The sequence below is a fragment of the Apostichopus japonicus genome, chromosome 21, assembly GCF_037975245.1.
Source record: "Apostichopus japonicus isolate 1M-3 chromosome 21, ASM3797524v1, whole genome shotgun sequence".
NCBI lineage: Eukaryota > Metazoa > Echinodermata > Holothuroidea > Aspidochirotida > Stichopodidae > Apostichopus > Apostichopus japonicus.
This window is the reverse complement of record NC_092581.1, coordinates 5,085,882-5,103,824: the sequence shown is the minus strand read 5'-3', so window position 1 is coordinate 5,103,824 and position 17,943 is coordinate 5,085,882. Positions and strand designations below refer to the sequence as shown.

The window sequence follows — 17,943 nt, the reverse complement described above, 5'->3', positions numbered from 1 at the left end:
AATTTGACTACTTAGTCAAGGATAATTGGGAGCAAAAAGGAAAAACCCCATCAAAGTATTGGGCGGGAATTTATGTCACCTATTTTTAATCTGTTTTAGCCTCTGAAGAAGATCCTGCTAGGATCGAAACGTCAGGCCAACTTACTTTTACATACTCTATTACGCAGGCTCTCTATAGTGGATAAGCAGTTTGCTAACAACTTGATTGATTTTGATTTTCTATTTTTAATCTGTATGCAGTACTTCACTGAAGTTAATACCATAACGAATTATATTCCCGTGTTGTTACGAAACCGATTACGGGACAGGGAGGAAAGTCAGTTACGAGAATGTTTCGGAAGGTCAAGGGAGAGGGGAGGGGAGGGCGTTGATGCGACAGCCTGGCTGTGTATACCAATAGTAATTTGCGGAGGCCCCGAGAGAGCCACGTCGGGAAATATGGGATAAAGAATCGTATATTCTGATTTTCAGTGACATCATTTTTGTTGCGGAGGTACGGTCAGGCATGATGTGAAAGTGTGTATGTATGGGGGGGGGGGGGTTACACCCGAAAGCTTTCCATCCGCAAGCACAAAACTTAATTAAAAGTAGATCTAGTTGTTACCGCATATTTACGTGTTGACCTAACTAAAGAGTAAAGACTTAAAGTATATAGGACTTAATATGCCACAAAATGTACCAGTTAACTGGTAAAATGTTGGGAGGCACAACACTAGATCACCCAAATGGTAGTCGGGTTCAACGCCATCAGGACCTCCTTTTATTTACAAAACCCTGGATCCCTTCCCTGGCACTTTTTTCCTTTAGCATATTGCTTAATACATCTTATGGTCACACAACATTAACATTTTTGCTGCCGAAATTAAAATTTCCCCGACTCGATCTGAATGAAAGAATAAAGGTTTAGTTTAGTTCGGGTTACTATCAACTTACTCTCCATATGGTTGTCGTTTGAGTCTAATGGAGAGGAAACCATTTGTGACATGTAAGACAATGCCTGTGTAATATTTCACCTACTGTTAACTAGTCTAAGCTAGTCTTGCCTAACAATAACACAGTAACACTAATACTACAGTAAAACAGTTCGTACAGGTTAGGCCTAATAACAGTAGCAGATACACTAGCCTACACAACTCCTGCACTGTTCATTGCTATCTCATTAGGCGTAAGGTAGGGACTATCCTACTCCTAGGCCTGACTATAAGACCTAACATTCATGTTTTCAGTAACTTTGTATTCTGGCAGTCCAACTGACCTAGTTCTACAACTTGTCAGTGTCATGTAATAAATGATCAACTTAAGGAGGCCTAGACTGTGTTACTGTTAGGCAATTATATTTATTGCTTATTTCCATTAGTATAGGGCCAATAGACCTACAGGTAAGAGAGCTAAATATTAACATAAAGTTTACAAGGCTGACTGTACATAAAAGAAAAGGCAAGAAGCTCAAAGTGCCTATGCTAATGTAAAGCCTCCCTACCCTCCCCCCCTCCACTCCCCATCCCCTCCCCATCCCCCTCCTGAGTGTAATGCATTATTTATTATTGTTCCAGTCACTACAGAGGGTTCATATTTCTTAAAATTTAAAGGGTTTTTGGTGTTATTTTCTTTTATAAGTTAATTCACATCTTTGTATAGTATGTACAAATTTGTTGCAAATTATACACCCACAGATCATGTACAGTAGGCCTAATTTATTGTACTCGATGTATGTACAAAAGTCTTCATGACAAGTCTTAATTAAATCCTTTATTTGTCTTTCTTTTACAGACCATGGAGAGCCCGAGCAGTTTAATGCAATACAAGTGGAGTTACTCCAATCATTGCCAAGGGAGAAAGTGGAATGGAAAAGGTTAATATTGAAACGTACTTAACTTGTTAAATAATCATATAGACTGTATGCGTTATAGTTAAAAACTGTGGTACTAATTTAGAATCCGTACCATTCCTAACCCCTAACCCTACTTCCTAACCCTAATTCCTAACCCCTATTCCCTACTTCCTAACCCTAATTCCTAACCCCTATTCCCTACTTCCTAACCCTACTTCCTAACCCTATTCCCTACTTCCTAACCCTAATTCCTAGCCCCTAGTAAGCTTTCCCATTCATATGGTACGGATTCTAAAGTTAGGCCTAAACTGTCTAAGAAGTGTAGACTTGATTTGTGTCTGGTGCTTGTTAGTTTTTTGTATATAATTATACTGAATATATCATCCAAGAACTGTATACGTATGTTAACCTGTTGTTAACTGTTACATAATGTATACATATCAAATTAGAGATTACATATATATCTCTGTGCCATTATGAGCAGTACCCATGAGTTTATTATAAATGCAGACTGAAAGCTAATTTTTTTTAATGCAAAAAAGTAGAGTGATAGCTGATAGGTTATGTACTCTCGCATTTATCAAGAAGACATATTAAGTGTATTTATCCAAATAGTTTGCTTTATTGAGGAAAAATAAATTGAAAAAAAAATGATTTTACTACAAAGTCCAAAACAATGATCCCACCCATCAGCGTAAACAAGTTGAATCTTCGAGAAAATTTACAACGATAAATTTTTTTTCTTTGTCCTCCAGATCATCTGATAGAGTCAAGATGATCCAAGTTGATGTTAATTTTGTGCCGTTTAACGCCGATCTTCTTCCTCATTACGATGATTTGGAACACGCTAAAATGCTGCTACAGCTGCCGATGCTGCACGTCTACTTCACGGACTGTCCGGTAAGAACTTGTGGAATAGCCATTGAGCTTGAAGCTAGCTTAATAACAAAAATGAGAACAGTTAAATATGCTATCGAATGATATATAACAAAGAAGAAAAAAACAAAAATTTTGAAGAAAAAAAATATGAATTTAAAAAAAAAAAACAAGGGGATTCTTTCTACAACCCTTTTGATCTTCCAACAGGACACAGACGCCTACAGGATCGTCACCAAGGAAAAGATAGCTGGGTGGCTAAATCTGCTGAAGGAAAGAAAGATTGCCGATTGGATGATCGTCTTGGTCGAGCCGGCCAACCCCAGAAGGAGTAAATCAAAGCTTCTGCCCAAATTTTCAGTCGTTGATAAAATCAAGAATGATTTCTGTGGACGGCAGACTGAAAGGTAAGTAGTACATCTGTTTTGCTCTCTCTTTACTTGTTTCTTCATGCGGAGGCAGTATTGTTTAATATGCACAGTGTATTTGTGATTGATGTCTCTTGAGGGAGGTGGTTGCCCAAAGATGACAGGAATACCCTCCTATGTAGTAGTAGTAGTAGTTTAGTGCATCTCATATCGTGGCCCAAAGTCCAAATTACATCAGAGTAACAGGGAAAAAAGAAAGAAAAAATCAAAAATAAAGGAATATAATAGTAACTCAATAACACTGAAGGTAGCAGAACAAATGACACACAAATCAATAAAAAGTAAAGACAACCTATAAAATTACAAGGAAAATTCAGTAGGAATACCACCCTCCCGCCACCCCCTTGCTCAAAAGCTTAAACAATACGACTAACCAGGTACACACACACCAAAATCATTCGTTTATAAGTCTATGCAAAAAAGGTATTGCACTATTTCCGTAATTTCCTGCTAGGGTGTGGGGTTTCTTTAGGACATGCCATGCGTGTTATGGGTAGCAGGGAACAGCTCGGCATATCTATCAGACTTAGTACATCCTATGGGGAAATTGGTACAAAGTTCAACTCGCCTATTTGCCAGCGACTGGAGATCGGTGAGTTCCAAGGCCTTGGTGTACGATATTTCTGGAGATACCTTCATACTGGATCGAGTCTCTGTCAGTTATCAGCTTGTACTGTAGCTCCAAGAAGGAACTTACAAACATCTTGAGAGTTTGCAGTATCGATCTTTGGTTTGATATCTTTTGATGAAATTCTCCTGCAGATTAATCGTTCTCCACGAGCCGAACAACCCAGTCCCGAATAACAAGACTATGGAGTCGTGGGCTGGATTTGTAGGCCGTCTGCGGCAGCTCTTTGTCACCGCTTACAACCGGACTTTCACCAAATACGAAGACGTCGTACGAGCCGAGAGGGAGAGGCGGGTGGCACAGGATTGGTATTTCTGCAACTACTTTCTATTGCAGGTAAGAATGAGAACAGACGGGAAGGCCTGTAATAATAAAAAAATAATGTTTGCTTTTAATATAGTGCTTTATACCAGCGAAAGGTCTCAAAGCGCTTAACAGACGTTATATTACCCCTGGTCAATGATAACCTGTCCCAGAGACGATCCCTCCAGTCGGCAGCAGTTATATACTGCGCCCAATGACAAGTTACCTCACATGTACCCATTTAACCCCTGGGTGGAGAGAGGCAAGTGAAATAAAGCATCTTGCCCAAGGACACAACGTAATGAACTATGCAGGAATCGAACGAAAACATTTCTGTTTGTCAAAAAAGGTGTGCTGATGTGTTCTGGGTTGGTGAATGCCTTCAGATAAAGTCGTTTCTGCTCAGAAAGTCAAAAATGTTAGTGATATATTCTAAAACCCAAAGTTTGCTTACCCCTCCCCTCTGGATATGCTCACAACTTCAATAGCAAGTTCTCTGGATACTGAAACTCACAACATTTTGCCTTTCCTTATGCTGTAAGATAAAGTCTAATATTGGTTCACCATCTGTCCGCAGGAAGAGCTCGCTCTGGCATATGAATCAATGGGGATATACAAAGAAGCTCTGGTGCAATACGATGAGCTGGATGCTCTATTCTCACAGTTTATTATCAACTCCCAAGCTGGAGGTTTGTTTATTTATCAATTTGTTTATTTGCTTGCTTATAGTTAGAAGGTCGAGGTGGTCCACAGGGCCGCCACGGTCTGTCAGCGATAACCCTAACTTTGGATTTGGAATTGAAGTGAAATAGGACATATAAACTTTGGAAGGAAAAAAGAAATCATATTTGCTTTTAACGATTGGATATTTTGAAGTACCTTCTCATAGACCATAGACAGCAGAGCCTGGGCTGGATGGTGGGGGGTAGGGTTAGCTCTTGCCTTCTTTAGTTTATTGGTAGTTTTATTCAAGTTTGATTAGACGACAGTTTTTGACAAGTTTCTTCATTCATGTGATCAGACCGGTGAAACTTGAGGAATAAAGTACTTATAGCAAGATGTTTAGTGTTTGTTGTGAAGGCCTATAGCTAGGAGTTCTGAGATGGAGGGGCACCAACAAATTAAGGAGGGGCACCAACAATTTAAGGAGGGGCCCCAACAATTTAAGGAGGGGCACCAACAATTTAAGGAGGGGCACCAACAATTTAAGGAGGGGCACCAACAATTTAAGGAGGGGCACCAACAATTTTAAGGAGGTGCACCAACAGTGTAAGGAGGTGCACCAACAATTTAAGGAGGGGCACCAACGATTTAAGGAGGGGCACAATACTTGTGTGTGTACACACGATGCTGGTTCAGATGGAAACCTTGGTTCCGACGCTGGATAATTCTGTGCTTCAAAGGAACCACCACTTTTTCAATTTTGTTTTGTATCATTTATTCTTTTTCTCTTTCTGAAATCAGAAAAGGTTAGCTGGTTGTCAAACTTCACTGATTCTTGTAACTGCTGGGACGGACTGAATCTTTCGGACCCGATCAACAAGAACGCTAGAGAGATCATCCAACACGGGAAGCCTTCCCTCCTGGACCTCCGGAATTACCTCTTCGGAAGACAGTGTGCCCTCCTCTTCAAGATGAGGAAGCCCTCGGATGTCGCCGGCAAATCTTACGAGTTCATGCTCAATTGTGTTCAAGAACTGACCATGTTAGATGTGAGCGGATGCATTCTGAGATTAACATTAATTAATAAAAAATGATATTATTAGACATCAGAAAAAGAATTAAATGCAGTAGTGGATCAAATGTAACATTCTGATAATACATCTTTCATAATTTTTGAAATATAGAAATTTTTTTAAAACATTTTCATTAAATTTATGATTCATATTTCAAGGTACCAATGCCACCAGGCAGTGTTGCATGCTGGGTATTTCTAACCTGTGTGGAAGTTCTCCAGAAGTATGAACGAATGAGTGTCCTGTACAAGCTGGAGACGCACTCTCACTTCACAGCCAATTTATGGGCCTATGCACAGAAGAAGGTAATGGCAATGTGACTTGTGTTGACGCAGTGGTGTTGTATACCGATACCAACTGGAGATGCACTGTGTTATGACGTATGGCATTATTACACACTAATTGTGTTGATGCAGTGGTGTCGTATACCGATACCAACTGGAGATGCACTGTGTTATGATGTATGTTATTATTACACACTCACTGTGTTGATGCAGTTGTATTGTATACCGATACCAATTGGAGATGCACTGTGTTATGATGTATGTTATTATTACACACTCACTGTGTTGATGCAGTTGTATTGTATACCGATACCAATTGGAGATGCACTGTGTTATGATGTATGGTATTATTACACATTGAATGATGTAACTTACAGTAACTTCATGATACAGTATTATGTTATACTGGACGCTTTAACAACATATGTTATATTACACACTTTATTGATGCGTGTTATATTAGAGTAGCAACTTGTATTTCTCCTGGAAGTATCTGATTGTGTTTCTAATGAAATATTTAAATGTCCTGTAAAATAAAACTGAGCCCAAGATTTATTGTTGGTATAATTGCAATGCATTTATGCCACAACAGATGTTGTAAGACCTCAAGCTAGGATTGTAGTTTGCAGAATAAAACAAATACAACCCTTTCATAGCAGATATTATATAACATAGCCTATTCTGCAAAAGGCTGGGTAGAGGTTGTTTCATCAGCTGCTAATGTAAATTACCGGCTAAATGCACCTTTTTATATATATGAGGAGAGGAAAGCCTTCATTGCAGTCATTAAGTTTGCTGTATCACTCTCTTCTGTGAAGTGAAATCAAGTTATGTAATTTATTAAAAAAACTGTATTAATCAATGGCTGTAATCCATTTTTTCCCTTCATTAATTTCATTCATCTTTTTTCGTTGAAAGCTTGCTGAGCTTGGAAACCTCTGTGGGCTAATGCCCAACCAGAATTCACCATCCTCGGACCAGCTGAACACGGTAGTTAACCTCCTGTCGGGGATGGGCAAGTCGTCACCGGCCACTCAGGTCGAAAACAGCCCGAACCAGAAACTGAGAGAGGCCCTGAGTTCAACTGCTGCATTCAACAGGCATTACTTGGTACTTATTCCTGTCGGCTTTTTTCTTGCCAGTCTCTCTCCGTGGGTTATGTATCCTTCCTTCTGGAAATGAAGACATTTACAGCAGTCTTGGACCGACTGAAAGAAACCGGTGACGATCCCCTTTCAGAGGGCGGGGTAGATCCAGAGATTAAATCGTCAGAACATGTATTTGTTTGTATGTATTTTAGATTCTCCTGCAAGCAGGAACTCGCGAAGAAGCCTCATTGGCAATACCAAAGCCGCAAGCTGACAGAAGTCAGTCTCTTCGATTCATATTTAATGTCCATGATTATGAATTGTCAATTGTCAACAACTCTGTAACTAGACGACATACATTAATCTTGGAGTGGCTCTAACCGGGGACCATATTATTGGAAGGCACCGGTGTTAACCACTGAGCTAACACTCCTTCAGAACATGTCGTACTGTTTCACATCGATCAATGTTTAACTAAAAATACGGTAATTGAAGTCACTGAAGTGTGATGTTTAGAACAAAAGAAGCAGAGGTTTAACTAATCAGATATGACAAAAGTGAAGATTTTTCCGGTCCAACCTGGTATCTCAATTGCCTCTTTCTCATCTCTTGTTTTTCAGGAACTGTCTGAACTAGCCATGGGCAACTACAAGCACATAGGAAGGTTACGTTCTGTGGCTTTGATAGGAAGAGAGCTGGCCAAATTTTATCAGTAAGCAAGCTGACATTTTTAAAACAATACAACGTTATTATAGCCAGCACCGTGGGCATTGATTTAGGGGGTGGGGGGGGAGGGGGAAATGTACAGATAAGTATTAATTACTTTGGGACTCATCTTCAACTAGTGAAAGAAATATTGGTACGTTTGAACCTTCCGTTTGTTGTAAACATAACAGCTCCATGCCTTTGTATATCATCTTCCACAATCTTTAGGGTGATAAGGCTAATCCTGTTTGGGCGGATTTTTGAAGTTCAGAATATATTTAGATATTGTCTATTAATAAGCAGTACTTGATTTAGATTTAAGTCTTCTTTTTTTTTTCCATTCCCATTTTTAAAGTTCAGAATATATTTAGATTATTTAGATATTTTCTATTACTAAGCACTACTTGATTTAGATTTAAAGTCTGCTTGTTATTTTCCATTCCAGAATGAAGGGAGACCATCAGAAAGCAGAGATGTTTCTGGAGGATGCCCTGAGGTTATACGAGAAAGAAGGATGGAGGACTCTCATCTGCGACACCAGGCAAGAGCTCGCGGAAAGCCAAAAAGAATTAACAGATCTAGAGAAATATCCTTTGAAGAGTTAAAACAATAAGTGATAAAAAATTTTCTGGTGGGGTGGAAAAGGAATCTCCTATAGTGAGTTAAAAGGGGTATCGTCAAGTTTTGGTTTAGCGGGAAAGTGTTTCTCCTAGTGCCAATAATCGACTCTTTCTAGCTTGTAGTCGAGTAATCGCAACTTAGGTTTTGATTGCGATTAATCAAACTTCCAAAGTGTAATCGCGACTACTGGCGAAATAATCGATTACGACTATCAGCACTAGTTTCTTCACAACCTGCATTTGTATCCTAGGAATCAGAATCTGGTCAGAATTAAGATTCTAATTACGGATGATTTACGGTTTGCAAACCAGGAAATGATACCTGTCACTACTCGTCCTTCGTTGGTTTTGAAAAAAGAAAATGATTTGTGATGCTGACCCTTGACCTTGCCAGGGCTTTTGAGAAAATCATCTGGTGCCAGGTTATAATCTCATCTGTATGGTAGGGTCTTTTTGCTTTTTAAGCGGAAGTTTTGTTAGTTCGGATTGAAGCAACGACGGACCAGCCTGCATGTTAAATAGACAGGCCTTCACGCTCTTCGGGATTGGTGATTTGAATTGCCAGTGACTCAAAACTAAACCACTCGTGAACTTAGATCGAGTCTCCTGAACTGTTTATAAACTCGTCTTGTACACTGTAGTGAACCCGATCTTCTGAATTTGTCCGTTATGTCAAGCAATTCTTGTGAGTGTGTTTATGTACGATAAAAGTATTCCTGTCGGATTTTAATGCTGCGTTTATATCGGCTGGTGTCTCCTAAAACTTTCCAGGCATCCTCTTGTGAAGTTGGGACAAGTTGGGAGGTCCTGTGATGCTGTTCCTACACCCCCATCCCCATCCCCCCACCTCACCCAACTTTTCTCACAATTTAGTCAGATGTAGGGCATGCTTTCATGCCACGATGCCGACATCATGAAACTAGACTCTCTGACTCTGTTTATATGATCAAATTTTATCATCGTTTTGCAATCGTTAAACTCTCTGCTTAAACCTGCATCTTTTGTTTACCTTAATAACCTGTTCATCACATATATTCAAACCTGCTGTTTCCTAATGGGAGATCCCCTCCTTGAGGAGGAAAAGAAAAGTCACTATTCCGAACAAGTTACTAAAACGGCCAAGGAAATCTCGGCAAATTTCCTCAGCGGTGAGAATTTTTTGCTACCAATATAAGTCTTAACTTGTAGGAAGGGAAACACAGTTTTGGTTTTGCTCAAAAGTTTTAGAAAGCTTTCTCATTTGCATATAATCCCCCCCCCCCAAAAAAAAACAAACTTTTAGTACATTTTGAAATTGTTTGCTTGCACTTTCACTGTATCATTTCGTTTTTGTACCATTTTCTTGTTGTCTTTGCCTGATTCGGTAGCGAACAGGACTTGTAATGGGGGTAATTGGGGAGGTCATGGGTGTTCTCTCTTGAGGCCACCAGAATCCTCTTCTAGCCAATAATCTTGTTGCTCTCTTTAATGTTTTTGAACAAAATTCTTTGCATCAACTTCTCACGCAGTTTTCTGCTGATAATTTGCGTACATGTTTTCTCTTTTGACAGGTGACGACGAGAGTGAAGTATGGATTCCATTTCAAAGTAGCTTTGGTCTTATGGGGATTACGATCGTGGATAAGACGATGTCCTGCTCTCGAAACGATGAGGTCAGACTCAAAGTTGAACTATTCAGTAGACTTTCATCACCAATCACTCTTAAGACGATCAGCCTATGCTTCCAAGACGAGACGCCTAACGATCCCGGAAGCCCCGCGTCGAGTCACTCCCTCACAGGCCTGTCTCTGAGCTCCTTGGAAAGACAGAAATCCCAAGACTCGCTCGACTTTTACGTCGTCAAGGACTTGAGCTGGTCCAACCAGAGGGAGATCGTCCCGGACGTCCAGGCGGAGGTGAGAACCGCAGAAGGTACGAAGAAGCAGATAGCTCTCGTGACGTGTAGAAACCTGTCTGCTATCTTGAGACGTCAGGACAGCTCGACGTCCTGGGGTAAAGCGAAAGGCCACATAACGAGGGACGCATGCTCCGAAGCGGCCGTGTTGAACAACGTCACACTCAATCCCGGTCGTCGTAGTTTGGAATTTATATTCAAAGTGAGTTTTTGAAAGAGAGATTTACTTGTTACAATGTCTTGCTCGAAAGGAAGACACTGGCATGGTCCTTTTTAGGATAATGTTTTGAAAATGCCACAGATCATAATCCAAAAGATATTTGACTTATATTCCAGTACATTATGAGTAACATTCTGTTTACATTGAATTATCTTTGTTTTATAGTCCTGTCTTGGTTTTGTTAAGTTTTATTTGTTGAGTTTAGTTTCGGGTAACTTCTTCTGGTTTTCATTTCAGTTGGTTTGGTTTTAACTTCATTCAGAAAAAAAAGGAGTTCAATTTGTATTGGATCACAACAGTTAAAGAAAACAATTTAATTTTTTTATTGTACTAGTTGAATAATAATTTGCAACTTCTGGCGATTTATAGAAAGAAACCAAATATAAAATTCTGACCGTTGTCATCGTTAAACATGATAAGCTTACTATATGGTACAAATGCTTTACAGTTTCATGTTATGTTTTGTTGCTATGCAACCTGTAATATTCACACATAATCTAACTAAATGGTCTTTTAGGTAACAACCACTGAGCTGTCACTGGTGTGTGACTCGATAATCATTCCAGCCAATCCAGAAACTGTTGTAACCCACAAAATTAACATTTTGCATGACGTTCCTTGGCTAATCTTTGTAATTTATTTTTCCCGCCTAAATTTCATTACCTTGGCAAAAGTTTGGTGAACTACAGTGATGGAACATGTGGCCAGGTGCATTATTTTTGTCCTTAAACTAATCTGTCTGTTACCACAACCAAGTTGTAGCAAAGCAGATGCCAAGTGAAGCTCTAACCAACGATAACACATCTTCTGATTAATAGATGAAATGATTGATTGATGGCATTATTCTTTTTATTTTTTAAAATTTTATCTGTCTTACCCGACAGTCTGATGAGAACGGTCAATACAGAGCCAACCAGTTAGTGTTAGAGCTGATGGACGGAGTGTCATATCTCCTTAACTTGGACACCGTGAGACCCATGGTGATTGAGGTATTCAGTCCCGAGCCTCAACTGACCGTCGACATCCCCGATGGTAGGTATATATTTTTTTTCAGACTATATTCAAATAGCCTTCAAAATTTCAAACAATGCACTACTCCTATCTGAGTAGTGCATTTTGTAACTCATTTTGTAACTCATTATTTCCTAAATCTCCACCAAAAAAAAGAAAAAAAAAAGCTTTTCTCTCTTTCTTCTTCTTTCATGGTCCAAGCAGAACTGTATGCTGGCATTCCACAAGAGATTAATCTCACTATCACCACCGGTCATCAGATCCTCACCAGAGGCGATTCGCTGCCTCTCAAATCCTCCGAGGGTCTCTACATCCTCCCGACGGAGCACGAGACGTACGCCGTGAGGACAGAGGGCGGCAGATGCCACCTGCAATTCCTAGAGGATGTAGACTGTAACAAGGACATGGTGTATCCTGTCATGGTGCTCTCCACGATCGGTATCCATTTAGAAGATGGTGGCGACGACGAAACCATAAACCACATTGGACAAGAATTGGAGGTGAATTATCTAACAATTTTTCAGTCACTTTTGTGGAGCATAAGTTACTCTGTTCATCATTTCTGAAGTGTAGTTTCCCCATTCAACCATAGGGGGACTATATCCCACACCCATCCCCTCTCCCATTCTCCTCTCCCTCCCGGAGATTCAAAATCTTTACTTGGCATGTACGGTACAACATGGTGACTACAGCTTAGCGACAGAAAGATCATCTCTGACAATGAAGGTTTGAAAGTGAATCAGATTGTTATACAACAGATATCGTAGGAAGACTACAAAAGTGCCACCACCTTCTCATTATAGGTACTAGGTAAAGGTACTTATCTTTTAAACCCAGAAGAATTTCCCATCGTGGTCCCATCAACTTTCAAAGTCGGTCCATTGCCAGTGTCTGTCACCATGTCATAGAGTAGAGCCTCCATGGTAATTCCTATTTGGACAGCTATATGCCTGTATGACTTTTCTGCTCTTGGGATTGGGAAGAATCTGGAAGGTCTGTACTCACAACGTTTATCCACAGTCACAGTGTAGTTGTACTACATCTGTATATCCTTATAGTTTATATTATGTTTAGTATCTATTGGTTTCTATGGAAGAGTCTGGGAGGTCTGGACCCACAACGTTTATCCACAGTCACAGTGTAGTTGTACTACATCTGTATATCCTTATAGTTTATATTATGTTTAGTATCTATTGGTTTCTATGGAAGAGTCTGGGAGGTCTGGACCCACAATGTTTATCCACAGTCACAGTGTAGTTGTACTACATCTGTATATCCTTATAGTTTATATTATGTTTAGTATCTATTGGTTTCTATGGAAGAGTCTGAGAGGTCTGGACCCACAACGTTTATCCACAGTCACAGTGTAGTTGTACTACATCTGTATTTCCTCATAGTTTGTATTATGTTTAGTATCTATTGGTTTCAATGGGAGGTCTGGACCCACAACATTTATCCACAGTGTAGTTGTACTACATCTGTATTTCCTCATAGTTTGTATTATGTTTAGTTTCTATTGGTCTCTACTTCCTATCCCTCTCTTTAATTTGGATTATCGTTTTCTTCCTCAATCTGATGACTTTCAGCTGGAAGTACCGTGTCCGTGGCATGAGACAGTGACGAGGGCGCTGCACTTCAATTATCCGTTCACGGTTACTCACAGATGCAGAACTATCAAGACCAAGTGAGTTCAACTTGACAACAGTTTTCTGGCTTTATAAGTTTAATATGTAGTATGTTATTTGTTGAACATGGAGTCTGAAGTTGGTCGTTGTGTTGAATAAAGATTACGATTTTCAAGCTATTCCATTTGTGAATATCGTTCATGCTCATTTAAGAATACTACAAACATTCAAGAGTTGACTCAGTTTCATTCAGTTTGTCTCCTGGATGGGTTAGGTTGAATTGCCTGGTGTAAGTCAATGAAAATCTGAGGCACAATGTAATGTAAATAAAATCTTATATAGCGCACTACGCGCGATGCATCTGTGCGCTTTACAAACAATCTAGAAAATACAATGACATAAAACAATAAATACAAAAAACAGTAAATACATTTACCAATGGAACATTCGTGTATTTAAAAAGAGATTGCCTGGTGTAAGTCAGTGCAAATCTTCTGGGGCACAATGGAAGATCTGTGTATTTAAAATGAGATAAATGGTACAATATGAGTGAATATCAACATTTGGGATAGAGTTTGCAAGTGACAATTTGAACCTTAATGGCAGCTGTTAAAATTGATGACATCTTTGAAGTGAATGGCATCTGATAACTTGTTCTAAACCTTTCTCTTTTCAAAAGTTGCTTTAGTGAGTGTTTTCTCATGTTCATTTTATCCTTTACTCAGAAATAAATTAAACTTGAGACAATCTGATGATGAAGTCTTGAAAGAATTATTGTTTCTTGGCCAGGTATTACCACCCTGACCGAGCCAAAGATTCCTTTGTTTTCCTCATAAAAGTGATGTTTTTCTGTCTGTTTTCAGGAAGTTTATTCAGATATCGGTAACCAATATATCAGATGCAATCATCCAACTCTCTTCCGTGGACCTAGAAGTAGAAGATGTATCGTCTGAAGAGCTGGAACAGATCCAGCAACCAGCACCACAGGTACAAACGGTTATGGTCCAGCCTCTCAAGAGTAGATGCAAAAGTTATCTCGGGCAAATATTAAAACAACCATTAAACAGCTATCTATTGGTGTGATGAAAATAGTTCATGCCATCCCAGTCAGTTTTTAGCTATGCAAATTAATTTCCTTCAGAGAAGTATCCATTTACCTGAGTATGGCAATAAGTGTTATCCCTTTCTAGATTTGCTTCTCAGCAGTTGCCTTTGCAACAATTATCTTGGCTTTAGATTTTTTGTTTTTGAGAGAGTAGAGTCATTGAGGGCCGAACATTTATCCTATGGCATCATTGATTCTTGTAAACTTGATCTATAATGCATTTTCGATTGGGTAGATGTATCCTTGTCTGTTTTATTCTTTTACAGATTGTCGGACCGAAGCAAACACATTCCTTCGTCTGGTCTCTTCTCGACTTGAGCAACTCGAGCTGTAAGAGCTGTCTGTTTGAATTCTCGTTCACCTTGCGGACTTGCCCCTCCTCGTCTTCTGGACCGCCTCCAGAAGGCAGAGTACAGTATGTCTTCGGTATTGCAGACCTTAAAGTGAGAAAACACAACTCATCGCTAGTGGCAGATGAAGGGTGAGGGGTGGGGGGGTAGTGGTCTTTCCCATCCTCGATCAGGTTGGGTATGTGTCAGGGGCGTACCGTAGGTGGTACGGACCCTTGGACAAAAGTTGTCATTGTACCCCTTCCACCAGTGTCGAGATTTATGATACATCTTAATATATAATCTGTATCTTATATGGATATGGTCCACAGTATTGGGACAAAAGCTGTTTTCACAATGGTACTTTTTTAGGTGAGTATATTTTTTGCTGTGGACCCTCGGGCAGAGCCCAATTTGCCCGACTGGTCAGATTGACCTAGGCTATGTTATCCTAACAACATCCATCCCAACCTAACCCTAGGATCACTCAGTACTGGTATCATTTCACTGTTAGTAGTACCACCTCTCCTACAGACTCGCAACTAATATGATCAGGCTGTTAGGTAAGGAAAAGCCGTGCAGAGTTAATCAACATCCAGATATTTTTGCATATAAATGCCCAGGTATCATCTCTAGAGCATCATGTGCAAGTATGTCTCGGGTATCGCTGACATGAAGGAGACATCTGACGAGAACAACGTAACATTTTGGAGACAGACTTAAAAATTTGGTATAGGTAATAGTGTCCAAAGAAAAATTGAACGGAATATCCAAACTGGAATCATACTTCAAAAGCTTGTGACTCGGTTTTCCCTCTTCGACAGTTTCGGATGGTAAAGAGAGGATGGGACTTTGTTTCTTATGTTCATTCTGTCGTTTGTTTCAACAGACAAAATATATCGTATCGTCCTGCGTGACACCCGCCGATGGGAAGGAGATCTGTTCGACGGGGGCGCTATGCAACTTCACCATGAACATCGAGAGCGTGGACGAACCGACCGCCGATCGGAGGTCGTTACTGTACGAGATACAGACGCTGGGCCTGTGGGTCATGTGCGGCAAGAATAAAGGCAACGTCGTCGTGACGGCAGATTCGAAGGTGACGACAGTGGCGTTGGAGATGTTGCCGCTGGTATCCGGGTTCCTCCCACTGCCCGACGTGAAGTTCAGCGAATACCCCGAAGGTATCACATGTTTTGAGTACCTTTCTCGTATTAGTTTTGGCAAATATTTAATAGTCTCATAGCAGTGCACGTCTTCAACTGTTTTAACAAGTGTTGTTCACATGTCATTTACTAACAATACCGTGGCAACTAGTAAGAGAAAAAGCATGCTGTCATGGTGCTTCTATGTACAACTAGCAAAAGGGAATTTCAAAGAGGAAATAGGCAATGATCTGCTTATGTATCTCCTTTTCATTTTATTCCATTTTTTGCCGCTGGTTGTCTCTCATAACAATGTTTCACTTTTCCCCACATTCAAGTTTAGGAAAAAAAAGGAATTCTTTCTATTCAAGAACTTGCCATTATTTAATTTAATGCATAGCAGTGACTAACACTTCAGCTTAAAGTTTTATGCAAAGTGTGCTAGCCATTTCTGCTTTGAAACAGTGGTATAAGTAAATAAAAACAGCTGCAGAATTTCTCAAGATTTTAGACTAAACTGTCGGGGTAGTGTTTTGTCTTTATGACATCAACAATAACTGCACTGTTTTATTTTACCATGACAATAGCAGTAACTTTTAATACTGTTTGGTTTTAACAACAATTACGACTTCGTCGGTTTTGACAGACTACCAACCCGAGACTGCTTCTACCAATCCACAAGAAGGTTCTGGAGACAGTAGTACCGAATTTGACGCAGAACAAATGAAAATAACCAAGATCGGCCACAGACGGACTCCATCGGAAATGGCATTACTCCCGCTGGATTCAAATCAAGTCTACTACAAGAGCAGGGCGACGCAAGTCCACGTCTTCCCGGAGTTTAACGCAAGTACCGTCGAAGTGTCTTTATCTTAGTAACATCCCCTTGGAGACTCAAGATAACACTATAAATATATCATTTTATATCCCAGGTGTTACCCAAAAAATTATTCCACCAACATCTTAAAGTGTTTTTATATTTATGTTATCTCTACCAAACCCTTTTAACAGTAGATTTTGGACATTAATAAAAGGAAACTTGATATCAGCATTTTCTATCTTTGAAAAACAGAGGCTTAGTCTCCTAACCTTGTCATGAATGTAAGAATGTTGTGTAAAAGTAAGTTGGCCTGACGTTTCGACTCCAGCAGGATCTTTTTCAGAGGCTAAATCTTTAGCCTTTGAAGAAGATCCTGTTAGGATCGAAACTTCAGGCCAACTTACTTTTACACATTCTATTACACAGGCTCTCTAGTGGATAAGCAGTTTTCTAACAGTTTTATTTTATTTTAAGAATTTGGTTAGAATGTGTATCATTCTCTTCTAATACCCACCATGAAGCCGAGTCTTAATCGCCATAAATTTGTGACAGGAATTGCACAAATCTGCCGCAAGAAACATAATAATATTGAGGATTTATAAAGACTCGCCTGTTACCAACAATGAACTTATCAAGGGCTGTTTTGTAGGTAAGAATGCCGTTCTATAAGTTCATGTTGTTTTATATCTTGATGCTCTTCGAAGAGATCCTCTGTCCACGAAAGGTGCATGGAGAGTTATCCTCTCATCGTGTTTCATCCTCTTCTTCACCGCTTCATTATCGGCCTTCGTTTTTATCGTGTCTAAATACCCGCTATTTGCCAATTATCAGTCATCAAATAAATGTTAAATTTTTATAAAGTGATTTAAGAATTGCTGAAAATCTTTATAAAGTCATTAAACTATCCATAAGCCATCGTCAATATTGATTGGCTGCAGCATATTGTGATTCTGTGTAAAGTTAATGTAAACCAGTGATGATTAGATCGTTCTTCTGTGTGCGTGTAGAATATCGATATCTCAAACTGGGTACAGTAACAAACCCCATTCCGGGAGGAATGTATTTATTATTATCAATTGTGTTATCAGTAGGCCGTATACAGCACTTGCTGTAATGGAAAAGAAAATGATTCTGTAAATGTCTGACAAGAGAGGGGTTAGGCCGTTAGGGTATAACCCTGCAGTCAAGGGGGTATAACCCTGTGGTCAGTTATGGGAGTATATCCCTGTAGTCAGCTAGGGGTTATAACCCTGTGGTCAGTTAGGGGGTATAACCATGTGGTCAGTTAGGGGGTAT

The 17,943-nt window shown here is 39.7% G+C and overlaps 1 protein-coding gene across 1 annotated transcript; it reads left to right on the top strand.

Annotated features, from left to right (window-relative positions):
• Window positions 1–830: 830 nt before the first annotated feature.
• LOC139962878 (trafficking protein particle complex subunit 10-like) lies at window positions 831–17,937 on the top strand. The gene is made up of 20 exons (XM_071963261.1): window positions 831–985; window positions 1,771–1,852; window positions 2,587–2,731; window positions 2,918–3,114; window positions 3,898–4,099; window positions 4,644–4,755; window positions 5,531–5,778; window positions 5,961–6,107; window positions 7,005–7,196; window positions 7,795–7,886; window positions 8,325–8,469; window positions 9,533–9,647; window positions 10,050–10,594; window positions 11,497–11,644; window positions 11,828–12,123; window positions 13,210–13,307; window positions 14,112–14,235; window positions 14,620–14,796; window positions 15,572–15,866; window positions 16,474–17,937. Exons 1-20 carry the CDS (start codon window positions 961–963, stop codon window positions 16,701–16,703), a joined length of 3,615 nt encoding a protein of 1,204 aa, XP_071819362.1. The 5' UTR covers window positions 831–960; the 3' UTR covers window positions 16,704–17,937.
• The last annotated feature ends 6 nt before the right edge of the window (window positions 17,938–17,943 follow it).

Excerpts from the sequence above, each read along its gene's own strand:
- LOC139962878 (XM_071963261.1), top strand. The coding sequence starts at position 961 with ATGGAGAGGAAACCATTTGTGACAT. Across the intron at positions 7,197-7,794 it reads CATTCAACAGGCATTACTTG|GAACTGTCTGAACTAGCCAT; the intron begins GTACTTATTCCT and ends CTTGTTTTTCAG. Across the intron at positions 7,887-8,324 it reads GAGCTGGCCAAATTTTATCA|AATGAAGGGAGACCATCAGA; the intron begins GTAAGCAAGCTG and ends TTTCCATTCCAG.